Genomic DNA, 24,171 nt, shown 5'->3' on the forward strand with positions numbered 1-24,171 from the left:
AAGGGGGAGGGGTATTATTCAGGACAGCTAGTCGGTCACACGTACTGAAACGTTTCATTTTATGATTTGTAAACCCTTCAATGAAGATATCATTCTAATAGATAATACAGATGATAATGAAGGGTATGGCTATGACTTAGTCGGCTAGTGGTCGGGAGCCGTTTTGGCTATGTGTTAAGCCTAAAGATATCAATATACAATAGCAGATAAACATGTGAGTGAATAGCAACTAGTAACTGAAATGTCTGAGATCATTGAATCGTGCAAAGAATGCGCACAAACTAATTGAAACTTTATTACATATTAATTTACATTATTGTATGTGCCGAAGTCCTTCCGTTCAAACGAAGACACGCCAGATAACCCAAATTCAGGTCTGATGTTCAAACCTCTCTGTCTGGCCACTTGACAAAGTACTGGGGTGGCATCAAGAACTTTGCCACTCTAGCAGGGGGTGACCTATAAGAATGCAGTACCTGTAAAAGCTGCTATGGGGCCTCAGATCGCCAAGTTTTTTCGGTACGTGAATGCCTAACTAAACATACAGAATTCCATAGAAATCCGTCAAGAGGATCTTGAGATAAAAGTGCAGAAACAAAAACACAAAACTGTAAAATTAGTTATTCAAATTAGGCCATTATTTGCATTATTTGTATCTATCAATGTCCACCTGCTGTAAGTTATACGATTGAAAGTCATATATATTTTCCTCATTACTTGTACAAATTACTCTCTAATTTGCATAATCTTTACATCTAGTCGTGTACATCTCTGTTCAAGCTACCTACATAGTACATACCGAATATCCGTCCTTTATCTACCTTGAAAGATTTTAGTTTAAAATCAAAAACCGCCCCTGTAGTTCCAGAGCAAGCTGCTAGGGGCCCAAGCCTACACCACTTCTTCACATCAAAAGCTATCTGCCACCCAAAATCAACACCATAGCACGTCCAGGACACACACAAAAAACGGAGTTCTACTGCAGTGCCAAGGTCCCAAACTCTCAGCCACCAGGAGTCCCGAAATCGACTGGAACCATCACAACACCGACCCACATACCAAAAATCATCACAGAGGTTCTTATGATGTATTTGCGAATACCATACACACACACAAACAAACGGAGCTGCGCAGTCCGCCAGAGGCGAAGAAAACGACACTTCTTTTGATCACGAGTAATAAGGGTTTCAGAAAGTAATGTCTAGCTGTCACTATGGATACCTGATGTAACGTTACTCTCAGAATAGCCCATTCGGATTACGGCCTTTAATCTACTTTCGCCTCATTTTACATTACAGAGAATACCTCAGGGTCTCACCCTGCATACAGAACCAGACTTCATGATGATGCTGGAGAAAAATAAAGAAAGTGCATATTTCAGTGGATTTTCCGGCTTCGTTGATGCCTCTGTAAATCAATGTATGTTCCCAGGCATTGGTTGTCCGTAGTATATCCCATGTTCAGGACATGCTCTGGTCAAGAATATTGGTCGCGGTAGATAGCGCCTGTGCTCTGAAAGAAGTGACATAAGTTTGGGCCTCCTAGCGGCCATTTCTGGAATTTCTGAAAATCAAAATTTTCTGAACAGGATAACTCAAGAAAGGAATAACGGATTTTTATGATTTTTGGTATGTAGGTAGCTTAGTTAAAGATGTACAAAGGTAGATTTAAAGCCATACATGGTTTTACGTGCCTTAAGTGACAGCTGCTTTTTGGCTCGGGTGAAGCTACCTGATGATGTAAGGGTTAGGCCTAAATAGCAATAGGAGGGGACATTGTCTATTGTGTTTTGTTTGTTTTTTTTCAGTAGAATTTAACAACATCGTCTACACACATGAACATGAGACATATAGATTATATAAAGTAGGTGGCATATAGTCTGTATAACGCAAACTCCAGCTGTCCGGGGGTTTCGAGGCGGTTACAGGGCGGCGAGCGGTCACAGGAGGCTTGATTTAATTCAGGCTAGGTGGCATACACTCTAAGTTATCTAACTCTTTTCATTAGTAAATGAAAAGGTGGGACAATACGTCTTCCGTTTCTTACAAAAGAGAGGTCAACCCCTTCAGACATAGTTATAGACAATTACGTTTTTATTATTTAGTTAAGCCGCTCTTATACTTATTTTGTACCCTGTTCTTTTATCAACGTTATTTGCAATTAGCCTTCGCGCAGGAATTTGTAATAAATATTATAAATCTAAACTACGACTACCAGTCACCAAACGATCGGGCAACTAGTGGAATAGGTATCTGTTTGATGCTTGAAAGGAAGCAAGCACATTTAGTTTTAGAGTTGATGATTGGAGATGATATACCACCCAGAGCGAATCTGAGAGTGTCGAGGCTCCGCGTAAGTGCCTCCCTCCCCCACTCCAACATATAGTAACCACCATTGCCAGCTTACGCTACTTATGATAATCCTAACGTCCTGAGACTATGAGGATAAAACGCAGCTTTTGATAATAAAGCGCATTAGTACACACTACCCCCACAGACAAAGCAAGGAGTGATTGCATTGGTGGAGCTTCCACACATTCGCAAAATCTGCTTAGGCTTGCAGAAATTACGGAGAAAAAGTAGGTCACCAGTGTATTATATAAGATTGCCAGACTAGCCTTGGAACTAATGAGATAGCCTCTACCAGGCTCCGCGGATGGCTGGAAAAATATCTATATATGGCATATTGGACCCTCTCTCCGTAGCCGACTCCCTTAAGCCCCCGTCACAAATCAAGAATTTAGCTCGGCCGACTTGTCGGCGAGCTCCAAATGGCGATTTTCGGGCGAAATTCGACCGACGTCCTGTCGATTCTACGGGCTTCGGGCGAATTTTCGGAGCTCGGCCGACGTTCGCGTGTCACTGGAAGCTGCGCTTAAATTCAGCGAGGCCTCGGCGACGATTTTTGAACTCGCACAGCTCGTCAACAGTTTGCCCGTAGCTCGCCCGAGCAACGCCCAGCACTCGGCCAATATTCGGGCGGGCATCCGAGGGTTTTAGACCCGATTTTTGGTCGGTCGGAGGTCGCCCGAACTCTTCGGCCTCGTGCGAGCCTCGGACGGGCTTTGTACAATAATCGGACGACCATCGTCAGTGTTCCGGCCGACTCATGAAAAGTAAGGCGTGCTTCGGGCGAGCGTTGTACTGGTGTCGATGGGAGCTTGGACGGGCTCCGGCCGAACTCCTTCTTGTTTATAAATAAATGGTAACGACAGCTTGGTTTATAACATATAGTATAATAATACTTTAATATTAACTAATACTAATATCAACTTGTCAAAGAATGCTGCCAAACTTTTCTAATGAAAGACAAGTCAATTGCAAAGTTAAATTTCATTGAAACAATTTTATTATAAATAAAATGCGGACTCCGAAGACAATCCTTCTTGTTTCTTTTTTGGTATTATATTCACCTTGAATATTCACCTTGAAGCTCAGCCAGTAGGTACCCTTAGGGGTAATGAGGCTGTGTATCAGTTTGGATGTTTCACTTATATGTATCAATGAACTGGGGCTTGACTTTTGAGGCTTGACTTGACTTCCTGAGTTTTACCTCCACAAAATGACTAGTTGAAAGTCCACTGATGAGTCATTATAGATCTATGTTTGTCTGCCGAGGCACGCCCAAGCGTCGGCAGGGCGTCGATAGGCTTATCAACGGTCGTCCGAAGCTCGGACGGCGTTCGCCCGAGCTTCGGTCGATTTCCGTTTGCTGAAAATGTTTGGATCGGGGTTAAACGACTGATCTGTTGACTTTGTGGCTCCTGCGCTAGTATTCGGATTGGTTTATGACAAAATTCCTGTTTAGGTTATTATTTTCAGTGTGCCAACCCACTTCACTCATGCCCGACAGATTTGCCACAACTCAGAAAGTAAAGTTGGTCCAAATTTGAGCTTGTTACCAGGTCAGTTGATTCTGACTTCGTCCGTGTCCAAGACATGGTACCGTCTTATGTGGGATTTATGATTATTAGTGTTCGACGGACGTCGCCCGAGCTCCGTTCAATTTGTGACGGGGCAGGTTTTCAGCGAAAAATACGGTCGACACTCGGGCGAATTTGAAATTCGGCGAGCTTCCGGCGATCTACAAAATCGGCCGATGCTCGCATGAATTGTGACGCCGGCTTTAGCATACTATTCACTCTATTTGGCCGATTTCTACTATTTTTCTAGCCATCCGCGGAGCCTGGTAGAGGCTACTAATGCATGATATTCATATGGATAAGACTTCAAATGGTATTATGCGGATTCGAGTACAAGGATTGTATAACTCCTCATAAATACGCACAGGACTGGGTAGTACGAATTATGAATAGCAAAACGATGAGAACAAGGGCATCATTTGAACACTGTGTTCAACTGTGTGGTAAATTGTCGTCGTTTTGTTCTATATATATCACATATATCTATATAAAGGGAGAGAGAGATGAAAGGAAACGTGTGAGTACTAAAGATTGAAAGAGAAGTGGTCCTGAGGTTTCTTTGAACAGCGGGTGAGACAAATATCCAAATGCAAAGGGCGTTCACATCTGACTACGACTGCTTGTTTTGAATGATAATGCCGTAAAGTTCTTGCCCTTAATTTGGCTCCATGCACGCGCCTCACATCTCAAGTGCACGCGAGCTCGAGGTGAAGCTGGCACGTGTGACCTGCGCGTCGTTCAAGTGGCATAGAAGAAGACGTACATTTATTGTGCTGCGAATGTCGGCCTTGTTTCAATGACTAAAAAAGCTAGCCATCTACCATAGACATAACTTCTGAGCTTCTGGCTATTCTTTTCACGGTAGATGGCATTCATTGTATATGACACTGGTGCAACGTGGTGCGTACGAAACAGATTAAATCAAATATTTCACATTCAACTTCGTTCAGCCTAAAGCACAGATATTCAATTTTTCGATTTAAAGTCACTGTCACACTGTATACACAAGCCCGCGTGAGTTGCGTATCAACATGTTTTTGATTTAGGTTAAGTTTGCAGCCGAAGAAGGAATTTCTTTGGTTTGATAAGCAGACCGCACAACAATGGGTCAAATTAGAAAACAACTTCCTCACCGCAAAATTTACTTAAACCAAAAAAAATGTTACTGCGGAACTCATGCGCACTTGAATATGTACGCACAAGTACGTGTGACAGGGTCCTAACACAAGTACTCCATACATTTACCTTTCAATCTAGCCCCGTGCTTACACAGGTATTGTGTCTATAAAATGAAGATATCGAGTAGCGTTTACGGTGCTATTTTTGAACATCTGTTTCGGGAACCAATGATAATGAGGGGCACTTTAATTGATTTTTCTGAAGAGGCGGTTTTGAACAAGAGGAAACTGTTCAGAAGTGGGATACCGTCATTGCAACAATGCTAGTGTAGGTGGTGCAGTGGTTATAAACATAATAAGAAAGGAGAAAAATACGAATTAGGTCTACGTGTATTAAAAATAATTGGCCTGTTCCAACGTCCGATATCAATTTTCAAGGACAGGTGAAACCTTATCATGCAATTTCATTAAGTACTTAAGGGACGGGCGGACGGGTTGCGTTTACTGATCATGATACAATGTAAAAAGAACCTACAGACAGAGAAGGAATATGAGTGAGTAGAAGTTTGCACGAAGGTTGGTGGCGAACCGTGGAGGTGATGTAAGGCAGACGTCTGACTGATGGGGGAGGAACGGGGGAGTGAGGGCATATATGTACATGTAGATGCCCGGGGCGCTTCTTCCAAGACTTCTCAGAAACCTGAAGTGCAGGCGTTTTGAATCCCGCAAGGCAACACTTTCCTACATACATGTCTTGGCTCATATATAAATCTAATAGCTTTCAAAGTTAACTTCCTGCGACGGCATGCCACCTACGGGCAGTTTTCTAGCTTCTATCTTCATTAAAAAAAAACAACGTTCAAGTACGCTGTTGATTGTCGGGCCCTGTGGGCAGAGCAGGGATTCTCAGTAATGCTACCGTTTATGAATAAGTTTGCTCTACATTTATATTCATCAGGTTTCCCACCACTTCTGCACGGTGGAGGTTTGCACACATGGGTAGATTGGAAAACGTGCCTGTTCAACTAACAGGCGATTATGAATAAAAATGTCCTCCGGCGTTAGGTACGCTCCCAATACGGCAACGCGGAGATGCGTACGTTTACGAAGACTGTCCGTTATGTTTGACTTGAGAACAGTAAGGTAATGGGCTATGGGGATTGCGGGAAGGGGATAAAACTGGATGTTGGAAAACATAACACAGGGCCGCGGAGAAAGGTGGCACGTGCCAACCGGAAGCTATGTTATGTCAATACAGTGACATTAATACAGCCAACCGTACGTGCTGATTTGCCCTATAGGTAACTATACAATTCACGTCATTCATACAAAGGTGTACCTCAGCAAAGGTAAATCATAAGATACCACTAACAGCTGAAACCGTCATGCAAGCATCGTGGATGCCATGGTACTATAGGTCAGCTTCAGTATTGACATTTTGCCAAGAGTCTGAAAAATATCCTGTGTGGAAGTGTTACCGTTTTTGTCGGTCGGTATAGCGTGAATATAGAACTGTTCTACGTGTTGAGATAATCAGACTGCAACACCAATTTCTTATTTAGATCTCTGGTAAGACGGTGTGTACTAAGGAGTGTAAACTAAAGAGGTTTTAATCCTTATCGACCCTCATCATTAGCCCTACCGTATCATACATGTCGAGTCAGGTAATGTACATTCATATATAAAAGCACATAGAGGATCAGAAATTATTTACATTATGTACAGAAACTTATACAAATCTACGAATGGAGAATGGGCCTACAATATGAGTCTTTGATTCCTACCCCCCTCCCCATACATCTCCAGTCGATGTGGTGAAAGAACGCGTCGTGCATATCACTCGGCGGAGCAACATTGCCCGTCGGTGTGCGACCGTTGCGGTTTGTCCTTCCAACATCTTTCATCCGCGTTTCAACGCGATACAAGTAGAACCCTCACATGCACGCTTTCTTTGTAATTGCAGCACTTCAATCGGAAAACGATTGCGTCCCGGCTTTTCAGCGTTGAAACAATTTTCTTTCCGTACATCACGGTTTCAGTGGCCTCGCAGATGGTACGAGGTCACATTGATTTAAGAATATAGAGGGGACCTTTATTTTGCAATCAATACTGCCCTCTTCAAGGTAATTTTAATCTATGTCTGTGTACCATCGTCAGCACGTTTTCAGCATCTCATCGATTCACCGCCCGTTTCCGCCGAGGCATCAGGCGCGCTATAAATAGCGCAGTTGTAAACCGAAGCAGGTGTGCCAAAGGCCAACAGAAAATGTGGCTTACCTGCATCTTCCACAAAATCTTCGGCTTCCTCAAAGTCCATCGCGCTGAATGTGATGAGACGTCTCAAGAAGAATGTCTTCTCGAACACACTGCCAAGGAGGAGAGATTCAAGATCGTGGAGTCCCGTGTCAGGAATACCCCGTGAAGCGTTATTTTCCGATTCTCGGCCGGTAGTTCTGCTGTAGCCGTGCCCCCGCCTACCGCTGAGCCCTGCGTGTTGTGGTTCAGCCCGAGAGGGAAGGGCGTGCTGGGAGACCACAGCCTTCCCGGCTAAAAATAACCCGGCTGTGCTTTGACCTCCGGAAAATACGCCCGTGTCGAGTGAAATATTTACAAGGGAAGGAGGGAGCCGCCACTCTAGGCATAATCAGATGCAGGTACGGGTGTATACAAATGGTATCCCATATTGGGACAGACCATTTGATACCAGGGGGGATATTGGCTTCTTCAACAAAACACACCGCCCAGATTAAAGCTACACCACGGCGGATATCAGTTTCTGCTTATTCTATGAGGTTGATATCATACGTGCAGAATGTGCATAACAAGTGGGCGGTTTCAGATTGATTTTATTGGATATTTCGTGTCTTGAACTGTAATAAGAAAAGATAATTCTGCAAATTGTCTCATACAATAACGCGGTATTGATAATGCATGTTCTCATTGCTTTTTTAATCCATTATGATCAAGTCATTCATTTCCTTACAGCAATGTTTAGTGCCTAGGGTAATGTCAAGTGTAAAGCTTACTTAAACATTCTCATTTGCCATAGAAACGGTCTAAATATAGAAAATGCAAGAGTTAGTGATGTTGATGCTGAGCTACAGAGCTTTGTACCTATATGATAGACAAAGCGTCAGTACGCGTGAAGAGAACAGCGGGAGGTTAGCATGAGCCGTTCAAGACAGTTAAAGGTGGTTTAAGATACATTGTATTTCTGTGGATATTCTTTTTTTGGGCTAAGCTGAAGGTAGACACGTGACAAAATTTTGTACTTGGACCATCTAGTCTCTGGCAAAAGAGACCACTTATTATTCCTGTCTAAATCGTCCGGGGGTAAGAGGAAAGAATTTCGCTATAACAATCTTTATTGACACAGCAAACGTTCAGAGACTTTTGTAAGGTCATCTACAGCTATACATACACACAAACATGGCAGAAACTTTTTTATTCCTCAGAATCACGGTGATAGTGTGCATGGATTTTTTTCACATGATAAGGGATCCCTTCATCCATGTACAACGACTTGTTGCTACGCAATTACGTCACATCTAGAACAGTGTGATATGATGCCTTATCCAGTGCTGATTGGCTGAGACAGAAAGATTCGTAGATATCTATGAAAGTCATAAGATATACATTCGTGATGAGTTACTAGTCAAGCTCGAAATAGTTTCTTCATAACACAATGAAGAATACTGATAACTGCATTCACCAATTGCCCGGGACTTTCATTCTTAAGTTTAATGTGAGACCTGGCTGTGCTTTCGTTATTTCGGATGTCTTTGATAAGAATGATCGTTGGAGTTCATTAGAGTTCAACCCTCTCCTTTAGCTGTCTACCTAATACCTACGTGACAGCTACTCTTCCCGGAGAGAATTACATTCTTATCTCAGCAAAGGTTTCGATGCGTAAAATTTCCCCCAGGTTTACTGAGAGAGCAGTCTCACTAGCGCACTTCCTGCCTGGGAGACAAACTCACAAGCACGATGTCAAATTGGCAAAATGAAATTAATCATGAATTCGTCAGAACTGTCAACTATAATCAGATCGTTGGGTCGCTGACCTTGCTGGTGTCATGTTCCTTCCTGTGCTGCCTGTTGCACATCTCTTTGATCAAAAGCCACACGGAACATAACTTTGACTTGTTCGGCAATTTATCATGAGCAGCATGTCTTCACAAACGAGTGCACGATACGAATGTTCCTTCCCCGGCCGCGGATGGAGGTCAAGGCAAATGTGCGAGAAAGAAAGGCCTCCCCGGAACGCGCGGAGAACACGCCAAGGCCAATCGTGACATCTTCGGTGTCTTCTGGGGAACAACAACATGGGTGAGTGACAGGAAGAGTAAACCGCGTGCCAACTCAGGCACGCTGCATGTGTGCCATGTGGACAGGCTAGGCCGAAGCTGTCAGCAAGAGGCTCCTCGCAGTTGCCCCCTGGCTACAGCGAGAGAGAAAGAGGGAGACAGAGGAGGTAGTAGTGGTGAATGAATGAATGAATGAAAGTTTATTATCATGTCTTGCAATATGGGCTTATATATATGTAAGACAACATAAAGGCCAATAAGATATCATAATCAGAATACAACGATTACATGAATAAGACGTTCAGTACATAACCACAAAAACGACAAACAAATGAGGTAAAGGCAGTAAACAGTAGATAAACACTAGTACTGCAGTAGTAAATTACAGTGACAACAATAACACACATGTTACAGCACGTCGCCAACAATCAAATGAAACGTTAACTAACAACTAATTGTAGATTAAGATCCAACCAAACATGATAATGATAATGGTATAAATGACAATGGTAAGTAGTAGTAGTAGGTCAACCTAAATACAACACAAACAGAGCCTAGGCAGCCCAAATAAACCTTACTATGTTCGCTCCCCACATCTGCTTGGAGATTACCTCGCTCTGACGAAAGGCGATTTACCTAGATGCGGATAAATCGGCTTTGGAGTAGTAGGTATCTTCTCCTTTGGAGGGAAAGTCTACTTTGTCGCGTGGTGACTACCAATAAATGCTTCCTTCCGGCCAGGCGCTGGGTCTATGCTTTTAAGAGATCATAAAATCCCTATTTCACCTTCCTGCTTCCGAAGGACCTGGCGGTCACTGACATTAGTACATGAGTTATATATCAATAGGTCGTCATAACGCCATGCGCCCATCAGGCATGCCCTGATGCCAACAACCTTTCATACAGATAGATACGCTAGCCGCCATGGCATAGGAAATTCTGTATCTGTGGCAAATTCGTTTGCACTTATTCATAAAGACGTATAACCAAATTACTGTAAAAACACAAGACAGTTACATATGAAAACGTCTCCTGTGCACATATAGTGATGACCTGGATCATCCAGCAGTACTGTGGTGCCGGCGGACGCCAAAGAAAACGTGCCCAGTTATGGTAAAGAAGTCGTTGAACCCATTATTGTGTCTTTTAAAGGGCTGAGTGAGCAGGTTCTGTATTCAGCGTAGTGCGGCGAGCTTACCATGCAGGGTGGTAGGTTTGTACGAGCGATAGCCCATTTGAGCGGGAGATGGTTCAGAATTCGAGATTTACAAATGTTCTACTAAGCTTATGACTTTGAAAAAACTATTGACAGAAGAATATACATACTTAACTGCTCCAGGGTGCATTTCCATGGCATTCGTTCTTCTTATCGAAATAATGACGCCCTATAGCTAGCTAGTTTATACTACACTAATTTTCTCCTACACTTAAACAGGGACATCTAAGGACAACCACTGCGAAAATATAGAAGGACGAATCAGTCCCATATGTCTTGCCTTGGAAAGAGTAGTTCTCCGCCAATCTGGTCGGAGAAAGAGGTCGGAGAAAGAAAGCACTTAAAAGGCTGTTGAAAATGGAATGGGCAATATACTGCTTTTAGTGTCTTAGAAGTAATATCTTCACCACTTTCTTCCCGAAGCTTCCCCGCGTAAAGAGGTCGAGCGTTATAAAAACATTTCCACTAGACCCTAATAGTGGATCCATGCAGCAATCCTTGCAGTATATATAAGTGAACCTGGGGGAGACACGAACGGCCTTACCGGCCCACCACTAAACACCGTCACTAAAGTGAAGGTCATCTAAAGACGTGACCCCTTTCGTATAATGTCTAGCTGGAAAGTGGGAGGCCTCTAGCTATGGGGTGCCACCCTTTCGTTACGGTCACAATTGGAAAAGGGGGCCCCGACGGGGAGTGTACGGGCTGTTTTTTTCGGGCGTAAACCCTACGTGGGCCCGTGGGACATCCTGTGGCTACCGGTCTATTGTGGGGCACGGCCGGGACCCGGGTGACTTTAACTCAGACTTGAAATCAACCCGGGGCAGGGTAACAAATTGACACCGTGAGCTAATCGTGCGAACACCGATAGGTATCCCATCAGTACCCGACAGTCCACCGGGAGACAAATTGGTGGCGTCGGGACCCAGCCGGGACTACACCCCCTTCGGGCCCCGGTGCAAATGTGACCGACGCATTAGTTGTCCTGATGTGAGCGGATACCTATTGGGGGCACTAGGGTATTAGAATCGATTGCGGTACAGACGACCACGAAACCGCGCGCCACTGTCACGATATCGACTGTTTCGTGCTATTGGTGAATTTTCGTATTATGACTACCCAGATTTCTGAGGAATTGATGATCCTCGTTAGGCGCTGTGGCCAGTGTTGGTGTAATGTTGGGAAACACATCAGCATTCTAGTCACGTAGGCACTATAGTTACATGGGTTGCAAATAGCAGTCTGATATCACATCTTCAGGGGAAACTGTTACTCGCGATGGTTTGCTGGCTGGCTGGCTAGCTGGTTGGTTGGCAAATTGGTTTGTTTGTTTGTTTGTTTCTTCGTTCGTTCGTTCGTTCGTTCGTTCGCTCGTTGGTAGGTTGGTTGGTTGGTTGGTTGGTCGGTCTGCTTTGGCAGCTTACTACTATTTCCCATTTAACGACTCCTACATACATACATACATACATACATACATACATACATACATAACCATGTACATTTTTAGAGAGTACGCTGGTACCCAAGACACTTTATTGCTGTAATCAGACATAACTGCCTTGTACAAGCTGGTCGTGTTTTACTACTCAGTCATGTTGCTGCGTACAAAGATTAACAACTAAAAGGTTGAAATATACGGACCATTATGTGCCTTTACCCATGTTACCGTGCATGACTATGCATTAATTCTAAAAGGCGTCATTTATCACTACTAAACGATAGCCATCTCTGTATCGACTAGTCTCCCCGGGAAGAAAATCAATCTTGTTACAGTCTTTCTTTGAAATTCCGTTGTGTTGGCTCAATTCTTTCCGCAGTCACGGCGAACGATTTTAAGCGGATAGGCTAAAATCGTATAGTTATCAGTTTCAGAACGTACAAACTATACGTTCGTAGACACTCTAAAAGCAGTAGAAGATCTTTATTAAGACCATTCGTAAGTTGTTATCACTTTAGATGAACATCAAACTGCAGAGTCAACGTACAAGGAAAGCCTGCTTTGGTCAAAATGGTGCAGTCATTCAACTCGCGCCACTGAGCACTCAGTACCAAATAGCACTATGAAAGAAAAACTCCGAAGATGCTCAAAACAAAGTTTGAACCTTAAGCTTCATGCAACTGAAACATATTCTGAAGCATGCATTTGGCTTACGTCATCCGCAACATTGTTGAGACCACAAGATCGCAGGGAAGTGAGCAGCTTGTCAAGAGTGGCATTACTTCCCTCCTTCCGCCTCCATGCCAGCAGAACTTGGTTCGTTTGCTCTTTGGCGTCATTCTGGTGGTCCCTCTCTATCACCTGTATCTCTACATCGGTGAGGTCGAGATGCCGGGCTAAGGGATTCAGCTCCTTTCTCGGGATGAGTTCAGCGACTTTGGCCAGGTCCCGTTCTTGTAACGGCCGACACGTGGCAGTCTTGCCCCTTTGCTGTACAAGGGAATGAAAGAATGTGTAGATTTAGGTGTAGTATGCATCAATGACTTGGAATGATAGATTCGTAAGAAAAGTAACACAAGAGCTTTTCTTGGTTGAACACTTACCTTTGCGAGTTCAAAGTCTCGTACGCTCATGATCAGGGATGCGATATCGTCTACCTCAGTCTTTTTCCGTCGTGAAGTCCTCATGACGTCCTGTTTGACATCGAACGACGCCACGATGTGGGACTGTCTCACAGTCGGGTCCGTCGGTTTGCAGATGAACTGGGCGAACGGTGCTCTGCGTGCTGGGCTGCACTTGATACATTTGATGCAGCTCTGGACCTTTATGGACTGGAAAATCAAATATGAATGGTGAAATTACCGTCACATTTAGCACATGTGCTCACACGCCAGCCTGTTATGAGTGAATTGATCAACCAACCAACCAACCAACCAACCAACCAACAAAAGATGTTTCCGATTAAGATACCTGTTGACTAGTCTGTCTTCCATGCAGGCTGTCCACAGTCCAAGGCCAATTAGGTGGCTGGCTCCTTTTGACGTCATCCAACAACGTCACGACAATGTCGCTCTTCCCATCAGCCAAGCTCAGCGGGCGAGGTATGCACACCTCCCGCCCGCCGCTCTGTCCCTCATCGCTCTCCAGACTCTAGGGGACGACACGGGACAGCAAAGAGGTTATTTGGAATTGACAATTGCTCTTCGTCCAACGTCATTTAGTTACAACAATACCCATCATGACCTCAATGAAAAGCGGCCTGTAGGCCGACTAAAGCTTCTGACAAACAAAACATGATGATGTTAAAGCCAAAGCTGGCAAAGGGAACATACCTGACGGTGGTCCACTATAGTGTCGCACAGATACACCCTGAATATGACTTCCTGTTCTTCCCCACGTTCCACGTACTGCCCGAACACGACGCACTGCAGGTCCAGAGGCTTACGCTTCTTACAACACCCCGTCACCACGTAAGTCGTGAAGTGCGTAGTTTTAATGTAAACGTAGCTGGCGTCGTACGTATAGCAGCAGTCCACAACAGCCGAGTTGTTGTCTTTGCTCTCTGGAGGGATGTCCTTCCACTTCATCTGAGAGCCGACCTGTGATTCGCTGCACTGCACTCGTGGTGACCAATCGGCTTTGTCGATGCAGGCTCGGTGCGGGATTCGGATGGTGACAGGCTTGTCGAATTTCAGCATTCCTTCCGCCAGTATCTCGACTGCTGGGGATAGCTGAAGTTCATGTTCGGTGCAACGTTTCTGCTCCACGACCGCCGCCGCCAGATTCAAGTTGACTTCCGGTTTAACCACTCGGGCTTCGACTTCCAGCTTCCCGTTTATGTTTTTCGGGATGGCCCCTCGGGGGATGATGACCTCCACGTCGGACAGCTTCGGAAAGGCTAGCTTTCCGCCATCGTGGTCGAAATGGCGGGAAAACTGATGGATATAGAGGGTTGATGGTGTCATTTTCTGAAAAGTCACGGGAGCTGTGTCTGTAGGGAGAGCGGGCCAGAGATTTAGAGAATTTGGCTGTGAACCGTCCTTGGACCATGTGGACAACCCGTCATTGTGAAGTAGGTTATTTTTGTCAGCGTTGGCCATGAGAGGAGCGGTACAATCGACCTCTATTGACAACTCAGAGGTGTTCTTAGGGAGAGAAGTAGAGTCCACGGCGTGGTCTGCCACCGCCAGGTTATTCTCGTCAGTGGCCGCCATAAGAGGAGACGTACAGTCGACTGAAACTTCCAGCGACGACTCAGAGGTGCTCCGTGGTTGGAAAGTTGAATTCACAATCTGGTCTGGCACCGCTAGGCGTCGTTTGCCATCTGGAGTACGTTTGAATTCTATAACCTCTTCCAAACTCTGTCAGAAAATATCAAATAAAAAAGTAATTGAAACGTGTCTTCAATTTTACTATCTATATGATATTATCTATCTATACGAAAAGGTAGAAAATACTGTAAATGCAGAAATGTTCGCGGTTTTCGCGGTGAACTTTAAGTTTAGGCGCGAACTTAAAACCACCGCGACATTTTTGCCCACCTATGACTGTAGCGCTACTATTGTTTCAAAGGCGAACTTGAAACCACCATGAACACTCTATTTCCTCCCTACCGCGAAATACAAACCACGCGAACTTAAATGCATTTACAGTATACGTACTGGATTACGTTTCACCAAGATTTGGTGCTTAGCCTGTTAGTGAGATACCTGTAAAATAACGAATGGAATTTTCAGAGTAGGGACCCCAGCTTAATCAGCAAGTGATTAAGTGTGGTGAAATATCCGGACTCGAGGGTAAGAATCTTAAGTTTTCTTCCCCGTTTGAGAATTACAACATTTCAGAACCATGCTACATATTGATCTCTGTAATGAAATGATATTTCCTGTGACAGTGATGTTACTAGCCTGACTTAAATCGCGCTCCTAGCGGCCGGCCCGACTGTAACCACGGAGGGGGTCAATAACCTCCGCCAGAGAGATTGTGTAAACACAGGCTAGTGATGTTACCTGATGTTTGTTTGTCCTTGTACCCCCGTATCTCTTCATGGCAAGGAGCCCAACCATCAACAGCAGGACGAACACGCCGAGACATGTGGGGATGGTCACCGCCTCAACACTAACACTCTCGTCTTTTCCACCATCTCCTGGATTAGCTATGTTTTATGGATTGGACAAAGAAAAAAGATTGTAAATATAAACGGAAGAAGCCCGTACAGTGGGGTAAAACTCTGTTATCGTTCATAATCGTTTTAAGGAAAACAATTCTCCGTGAAGTATTTATAGTATGTACAAGGAGGTTTAAACCTCCTTGGTATGTACAAGTATTGACCCACACAAATTGCATCTCTGCTCAGTCCAAGTAGTGTTTTAGAGCAAGTAAAGAAAAAGTGTTTGTTTATCTTTTTCTTTCAATACAGGAGTGGTCAACCTGCTGAAAAGTATGTTTTTACAGCATGGCACAGATGGGATCTAGAAATTCCGGGAAAAGTCACAAAGTTAGATCTAGATGGCCCCTTTTCAATTATCAACGAACCATTCAGCCTTACAAGTTACAACTAAGATGCATCAGAAATCACAAATATGCAGTAAATCCTCTTTCCACAATTTATTGCAGGCCAGCCTGATCTATAGCTATCAAGCTATTTGCAATAAAAAAGGCAAATCTATATTATCGTAACATTTCACGAAGGTCAAAGGTCACCGGATCTAACCACCCGGAAGTGACACTGGCGCGCGCACTTTTCTGAGAGATATTTCTCAACAATCTTTCATCCCCTGTGTAAACTTTTTACATTGTCACAGCCTCCGTATTATAAACTACAAGTGTGGTAAGTTTGAAGGTCCAGAGATTTGCCATTTTCACACTGTGCGTAAAAATACATCGTCCGTCCCGTGCGCACATACTGTATGCGAGTTGCGAGGGACACGGCATACTTAATACACAGACTGGAGCTCACCCGGCACATGTTCGCAGCCAAAACTCACAATTCCCGTTGCCGCATTGGTATGTAACTTGGTCTATCGTTTCCTAGGTTGCGTGTGGTGATGCACGTTGTCTATTTTTCAATGTAACAGTGACTATACGATCACAGCAGGTTGGAAAGAATTATACCCCGTATCTGCCTGAAGTATTCTACTCAAGCGGAACGGATTATAGCACGGTGTCTACGGCAGGGCAGTGGGACATAGCATTAATTATAGGGGTGCAATTACAGTATTGCATTTACGATAAAAGTAGTTACGGTGTAACTAAGACATCGTGCATCACCACACCCAACCAGGCACACTATATGCCAAGTTACACACCGATACGACGACGGGATCGTGAGTTATAGCTGCGAACGCGCAAGCAAAAGCAATCCCAATACCCCAGAAGGAGGTCACACCTCCTTCCCGGAGTAATAATGCGCATATATGTTGCTAATACAGTGCGATTACATGGGCTTTCGACGCTGTATTCTTGACTGTTTTTAAAAACATGGCATGCCTTCTGTAACGTCATATCTATAAATCTTTTCCACAGCCAAGCTATAGGTGGGTAACAAATAAAGGAACAGAACAAAGACGACGCAATAAAAGAAAATTGATGTACTGACGTATTTTGTAAAACGTTTCCACCCTCCAGCCAAAGCGCAAAAATATCCCACCTCAGGCAAAACAAAATACACGTTTCTACGGGGTGAGAAAAGAGGTTGATTTTACCCGTTCCGGGCATGAAAGCCCGGGGCTTGGTCATTTTGTCCAAAATGGCGATACCAAAAGTTGGCATGGGTTCCATCCCGGTTGCTGGCGTAAAGGATGACGGGAACAGAAGAACATTGTCTGGTTCTTGTCCCTCCATCTTGATCGTTGTTGTGTCGACGTCATCGCCGTGGACCTAGGGTGATGAAGAAATGTGTTTGGGTTGAATTAGTTTCAACGTCTACAGCAAGAAAAAAGCTTTTGTTGACGCCATTTTGAAACATGAAGTGTAAAAAACTGTGCCGTAAAAAAACAATGGATGTTTGCTTTCTGCCATTTGTACGATAACAGTTTGATCTCTTCAGTGAAGTTCAGTCAGTGTTCAAAACGACAGAACGATAGGCGGAGAAATTCTTGGCTTCACACTGTCGCGTTGAATAAATATTACTTTTACTCTACTATCTAGTAGACAATGCAACAGATATAAGCGGTATCACGATGAGTCACCGGTTATGCAAACATACTCCTTGGGGCAACTATGGTTTCACTTCCTCTTTTTGCCCCAACTTTCTGTCAGCCATATTGCATGGAGGGGGGGGGGGTTCATGCGGAGAAATGAAATCCTTCACATACCATATTATAAATTCCATATTATAAACCAAAAATACCCTCATTTTGGCGACGCCACAGGGGCGAGCCTAATGGTATCGTATTGTGTGCAGTTTGCAAGAATTCTAGGAATTGTACAGTCAGGCATTTGTCTACAGGAATCTTAATCCCATAAGAATGTTTGGAATGTTAGTCAGCAGCAAAAAGGGTAGAAAGTGGGACATGCAGGCCCCCTGGGGACGTTCGTCCTCGTAACGCTAGGCAGGCAGCCACATGTGTTGACCAGATGTGTCCGGCGTATGTATACATGACCACTCAGATGTTATTTTCTAAAACAGTGTGTGGCTGTTATAATATATTTAGGTGTCTTAATGCTGGTCCTTACAACTATAACATTTAATGCCCTTCTTCTGGGAACGGGTCATAACTGCATCAAGTTTGTGCTGATAAAGATTGTGCACACACTGCTTCAATAACATATACAAGCATAATAGCTAAGGGGAACAGTAAAAATTAAAACAACAACCTCCGTCTCCATGGCAATGTCTTTTTATCATTGCCAATCTTGTTCTCTTTGTTTCTATAGTAACTATCAGATCGAAAGAATTCTTTCTTTGCATTGCAGCAGAATTGTTGGTTGCAGAAAAAGTTTGAAAATACTGCGTCAATAGGCTGAATAACTTGTTATTCTCTTGCAGTTGTAAGAAAGAAGCACATTTCTTTGTTGCTTGCCGCCATGAAGTCTTGCTCTCGTCTTGTACAACTTTCCAGAAATATTATTCTGCCACTACGTTTAAATTTGCCTACTTCATACTTAAGCGGAGCCTGTAATTATAATGTAACAGCCCAGCAAATGTCATGGTCCATAACCTGAACGATAAATCACCATAACCTGCCCATATACGTCTTAGTTAAATCATTAACGCGGTACCGGCACGCCTTGACACCTGCGCATGTTCTCATATGACGTCATCTAAGGGGCGAACCACGGAGGGCCGTGTGACTGTGGGGGGTGCGTGTAGAAGTAGAAGAGAAGACATCATCGGTAGAATAAAGAAACTGATTGCACATATAGTTGACAAAGTAAGGAAAACATATGAGGCCGTGACCTGAAAAAAATGTTGACCACTGCCATTATGCAGCCCTCACCCGATCTTTCTTGGTCCGTCCCTAGTCACACATTTGAACAAGACTGACGCGTGCTACATTTATTAGTTGATAAGTGTTATTTCCGGGGTTAACGAACTCACAATACTTACACTTTCTGCCGGTAAAATAAAGACGCCAATTCCAAGAAGTATCCACCAACACATCGATATCCTTGCCTGAAAGAGTGAATAATAGAACCTTTTCAACGATGTACCTACATTTCCATGTCGACATTTATCGCATATGACGCCTACATTGACTGGGAAAATGTTTTTTGCCATACCAAAGCCTATTTAAAGGTCTGTGAATGATAAGTGATCGAGTATGTAACGTTAACAACACGGAAAACTATCTGTAACGTGGACTAAGCCCTTTCATATATAACATTAACAGCCTCATTACTCAGATGGGTAGTGACTGGCTGTAGTAATACAACATGGTGAATATACAATGTGTGTACAACCTCAGCATTCGAGTGGGTCGTTAAAAGTTCAGTCCATACTACTCTCAGGTGAAAACACTTTAATCGAACATCCGTGCGAACAGGGTATTCCGCAGCCAACCTCAACATCAGTACAAGAATATTTATGTTCGCGGTGGCAAAGTATATAAGCGGTGCACTCACCTGTTTGGACCACTTCATCATGTCTTTGAAAAGTTTTGCCGTGCAAGTTTCCAGCAAGACGATACGTGCTCTGTGCACCTCACGCTCGTACACTCGTGACGTTCTGTAGATTTCTGGTGGGTGGGGGATTCCCATGACGTCATCGCCACACTTTTGGACTGGTTTACGCAGCTCATTTATTTGTCTCTGCACAATTTGCCTTCGTACTTTGCAGCGAACGTGTCGAGAGGCACCTATTCAATAATGTTGCCTGAGATATATGTCCTCTTACATAGACATCTACGGTAATTGACACTCTACAAGAGCTTTGCATTACCAGGAGACTATGCAATAGGACGTCAATGTTGATTTTTCTTGTAGTCTCAACGCAAATATTGCATCATACACTACATATTAGGTAAGAACGAAACAAGCATAGTTTTATGTGACATTCTAGTAAGAGTTTTATATCGGCTATTTGACCTAAACCACTGCCAATGGGTTTCTGAGTTTTCTAATTCAAGGGCAATCTGAACTTAAAAGAGCAAGTCGATCGCATATTGATTAAGAATCCTGAGGTAAAAGTCAAGCATTAACATTTGCTTTCTTTCTACCTGAAAATGGGCTTCAGGTTGCAGCAATAGCATTTGGCTATTTCTTGTCTCGAAGAATCTGCCTTGCTACTTCTCCATAATTATCAAATTTGGATCCGTGGATCCAGAGGTCAAAGATTCGAACCCTACTGATCAGGTACAATTAAGAGAGGTTATATTTGTCCTTTTGTATAGGGATGTAAAGCTGGTGGCCTGTGTACCTTTACGGGGGGCATCAGGTATAAAACCTGTGCCTGTGAAAGAACCCAATGCACTTACTGAGAGGAGTAGGTATATATTTTTTTTCTGTCATTTTTATCCAGGGTTGCCCAGCTCAGTGATTAACACTGCTTTCTAGTGGCGCCCTTGTAAGAGAGGCGAAGCCACATTGCACTACTAGTAGCTACTTGAAAGAGCATCATGCTTCACCTCAATTGACCACTGCTTTACCTTGACCTGGATCATCATATTCCACCCTGTACAGCAGTGCCCCCTGGCAGGTATCTCAAATAACCCAACCTGCATCATGGTGAGGCTGCTCATGACTTCAAAACAGTGCGAATCTCAACCAAACTATGGTCTATTGTTTCATCAATATTGGACATAACTTGCAAATACAGAAGCGAAATGGCAAAAAGAAACATTCAATGTTGTACATACTTTATTGTTGTATTGGTTATAGTGCTCTGAAATTCTATTCAAATATGGAAATGACAAGAAATCTGGTAAATCTGTCCTCCAAAGGAGCCGTTTACAAACAAACCCATAAAACAAGTCATTGTGATTCACTATATACTATGATAATGGAATGATAAACACTTTAAGTGATATTTCTTTGACAATAGCTGGTGATTAAGTAGATATAGAGATACTAGTTGCTCACATCTGGAGCCTCAATCACTGATAAAACTCACCAAGAGATTCCCAACATTTCTTACAAAAACCATCCCATGTGCACACGTAGGTAGTGACTATTCCACAAACAAATTAAGAATGCCGTTAACAAGATTTCAGAGTTTATCTTTGCTATTTCCTTGTTGACAATGGCAGCCAGGGTTATGTCAGGATGAGGTTGGGGAGGCCGTACACCACCATGCTGAACCACTGACGGCTGGCGGTGGGGAAATCCTCCTGACCTGCACACAACACGAGGACACCTGGTGAGTCTTCAATGTACTACAGGATTATCTCTAACTTAATTCTCTAGTCATTTCGTTTTGTGGAAGTTTCAAATTGAGTTGCAAAGGTACAGCAGCAGGGACACATGTACAGTACTACAATATGGCATGCTAGAATGCAGACAGGTAAAATCTTGAGTGTGCACAACTGTGCTATATTGCATAGAATTGTCTGGCCAAAAATATTGCATAGAATTTTCTGGCAGAAAAAAAAGTCATGTTGTCACATCCGTTGACTGAGCCTGCTATGAGATGGTAATGTTAGGATTAGTCAACTGTGTTTCTGATTATCGGTAAAAGATAATGATAACCCTATCTGCTGCCTAGGTGAGATGTTTGTTACCTGTATCAGCTGTAGCAGGGGGAAGGGTTTCCCTGGTGGGGGGGACATCTGAGGCAGTCCCTGGTTCTCCTGCTGACTTTCCCATGGCTGCATCTAATGCCTGCCAACATAAGTCATTGAAATACTTGAAAAACATAACTCTTCTACATGTTAGTTTTATATGTGTATCAGAGTCCAGCATATTTGTTGCCTGACTCTGGAACGTAGGGACAAATTCATCCAGAGAGTATCTTCCTCATTCCCATGCATCATCATCGGACATCATCATCATCCACTGGTTTCTGCATCTGCAGTCGTTGAAACGTCCTGCAGCTGCATTCAGTCTTTCTTCATCTTCTTCCACGTGTCCTTGCATCTTGCGAGCTCCCTTAGCTCTCGGAGTTTCTTTCCTGTTGTGGGAGGGCCTCGCCCTCTGTGCTTGAGGTCTCCCTTCAGCATGCTGAGTAAGTTCATGCAGTGTCTTCCTTTGCATGCTTTGTATCTGTTGGATCTCAATGTTGAGAATTCCAGGGCTTTCTGTGCAGGTGTGTCTTCTGGCATTCTTAAGATATGTCCATCATCGGACAACAACCTGCAAAATGTCCTCTAACAAATAGATCTGAGAAATCTAAAAATAAGACATATATATGGCCTTTGTCAGTCAATATTGACTGTGGTCAAATCCCGATTCACCCTACAGCATCGGATATGGCTAAACAGTTCTGCCACATAAGGCACATCTGTAAGCTGACTCAGGTCTGTTGCATGCTTTTTTTCTGTAGATCTGCTTTTCTTCTGCACTGTGCAATATTAAGCCTAGTTCCTACATGTGTGTAATGACTCCAATGAGTAACATGACCTGACCTTGTTTTCCTCTGCCCCCTCCCCCTCTCCTTCTCTCTCCTCCTTGATGAGATGTGGGATGAACAGACCTCTCACCGCCTGTCCACTGGACTTTCCTATTCCCAACAGGTCTGCAGAAAGGTACAGATAACATATCAGAAGCAAGTTAGCACTATTCCAAAGATATTCCTGGGGGTACAGGTTACCAGACAGGCAGATTTTGCCTTGAAATCAATGAAAGGATGAAAAGGATATAATCCTGGAAGAGGGTCTGACATGAAGTTGATAGTAGCCTAGAATAATGTATGAAACATCATGCTAAAGGAATGCTACAAACAACAGGAATATTCATCTTGATATCTGATACAGACTGATGTGTTTGTGAATAGCGACATGAAAACCAAGACCCAACACAAACAGCAGACATCCCGTCCTGTTGTTGTACCTTTCATGACCTTGTTGAGTTTCTGTGCGTTTTCCTCCAGCGTGCAGTGCCACTGGTTGGTGAGGACACAGCCCACCCCCGACAGACTCAGCAGCATGGCCGTCTCCAGGTGTTTCTCCAGGGACAACAGAGTAGCGCTGGGGAGGGGCACAGAAATACCAGCTTTATTTGATTGTTAAAATTCAAAGTTCTTCCCCTAATCTCATTTCATTATAATGTCTAGACGTTAGAAATTCTTCCAATGATTATAAAAGCTCATGATCCCATACTATACACTCTTGTATCAGATAGATTAGCCTTATAGAACTGTAAGTAAAGTAGTACTGTAAGTACCAGAAGATGCATACTTTGTACCTTGTACAATTGTTGTGCAAAAATGGTATTATTATAAGGACATTTTCATAGTTGATTGGTAATGCAGCCATAGTTCAGTAGAAGACTGAATTCAACTTAAGACAATAGCATAAGACAAACAAGGGACTTTAAGTCTTCTTTGACCTGACTAGAGAACTCTTACTTCTTGTGCACATCTGCTTTGGACTGTCGTCGGAAGCTCTTGTTGGTCTGTGTGTGATCCAGCAGCATCATAAGCATGCAGCCTGTAGACAAAATCAATATCAGTTCATTAATTTCTATTGGAATGATCATCAAAGAAAGACAATCAGAATACAACAGCTTTGAAACAATTGTTCATCAAGAAGAAAACTTTGGAATAGAAAAAGGCATTTTGACCAGTATATCATTCAAGATGCTTGTACATCGTCGTTTGACAACTGTATCTGTGATGACTACCTTGCAGGTTCATGGTAGCTAGCTTGATGGAAGAAGGGTAACAGGCCAGTCTCTCCATCCCGTAGAACACAAACCCTGAACCATCAGTCATCAGGTTCTCCCACTCACCAAGGCTACAGAGGAGGCAGGAAAAGTACATGTAGTTTATGTGTGACAATTAAAACAGCAAAGATGGCTGGCTGAATCTGTCACAAAATGGTGGGAGAAATCGTAACTTACAATCTATTGTAAGATACCAAAACATGTGAGGCTGATGAAGTATGATATGAACTGAAGTATCATTTGTGTATGTTTCAGATTTTATTTCTTACCTTGGTATGTGGTCCTCACCCATGATACCCTCCCAACGCCCAGTCAGCTGTGGGTAAGTCTTCATCATGTCGGAGAAGATCTGGATGGGCCGATGCTCCTCTAGGATTTAAAAGATAGCAACTTCATCAATTGTACCAGGA

The 24,171-nt window shown here is 43.5% G+C and overlaps 3 protein-coding genes across 7 annotated transcripts in view; all 3 read right to left on the reverse strand.

The window, feature by feature from the left end:
- Positions 1-7,718, reverse strand: part of LOC136430803 (uncharacterized) — a 38,427-nt gene extending 30,709 nt beyond the window's left edge. The window contains exon 1 of the mRNA XM_066421762.1: positions 7,318-7,718. Within this exon, the coding sequence (XP_066277859.1) occupies positions 7,318-7,357 (40 nt within the window). The 5' untranslated portion in view covers positions 7,358-7,718. The remainder of the gene's footprint in view (positions 1-7,317) is intronic.
- Positions 7,719-12,059: 4,341 nt separating this feature from the next.
- Positions 12,060-19,838, reverse strand: LOC136430804 (uncharacterized). Its single transcript, XM_066421763.1, has 8 exons — positions 19,568-19,838; positions 19,053-19,118; positions 17,206-17,380; positions 15,511-15,656; positions 13,834-14,862; positions 13,472-13,651; positions 13,105-13,332; positions 12,060-12,991 (listed from the first exon to the last, which is right to left on the reverse strand). Exons 1-8 carry the CDS (start codon positions 19,700-19,702, stop codon positions 12,674-12,676), a joined length of 2,277 nt encoding a protein of 758 aa, XP_066277860.1. The 5' UTR covers positions 19,703-19,838; the 3' UTR covers positions 12,060-12,673.
- A 944-nt stretch (positions 19,839-20,782) lies between these two features.
- LOC136430805 (cilia- and flagella-associated protein 46-like) overlaps positions 20,783-24,171 on the reverse strand; it is a 35,597-nt gene continuing 32,208 nt past the window's right edge. For all 5 annotated transcript variants that reach the window (XM_066421769.1, XM_066421767.1, XM_066421768.1 and 2 more), the window contains 7 exons: positions 24,031-24,130; positions 23,720-23,832; positions 23,445-23,526; positions 22,928-23,064; positions 22,504-22,613; positions 21,661-21,760; positions 20,783-21,275 (listed from right to left, as the gene is read on the reverse strand). In XM_066421769.1, coding sequence (XP_066277866.1) covers positions 21,196-21,275; positions 21,661-21,760; positions 22,504-22,613; positions 22,928-23,064; positions 23,445-23,526; positions 23,720-23,832; positions 24,031-24,130 — 722 coding nt within the window. In that variant the 3' untranslated portion in view covers positions 20,783-21,195. The remainder of the gene's footprint in view (positions 21,276-21,660; positions 21,761-22,503; positions 22,614-22,927; positions 23,065-23,444; positions 23,527-23,719; positions 23,833-24,030; positions 24,131-24,171) is intronic.

The sequence above is a fragment of the Branchiostoma lanceolatum genome, chromosome 3 (assembly GCF_035083965.1).
Source record: "Branchiostoma lanceolatum isolate klBraLanc5 chromosome 3, klBraLanc5.hap2, whole genome shotgun sequence".
Taxonomy (NCBI): domain Eukaryota; kingdom Metazoa; phylum Chordata; class Leptocardii; order Amphioxiformes; family Branchiostomatidae; genus Branchiostoma; species Branchiostoma lanceolatum.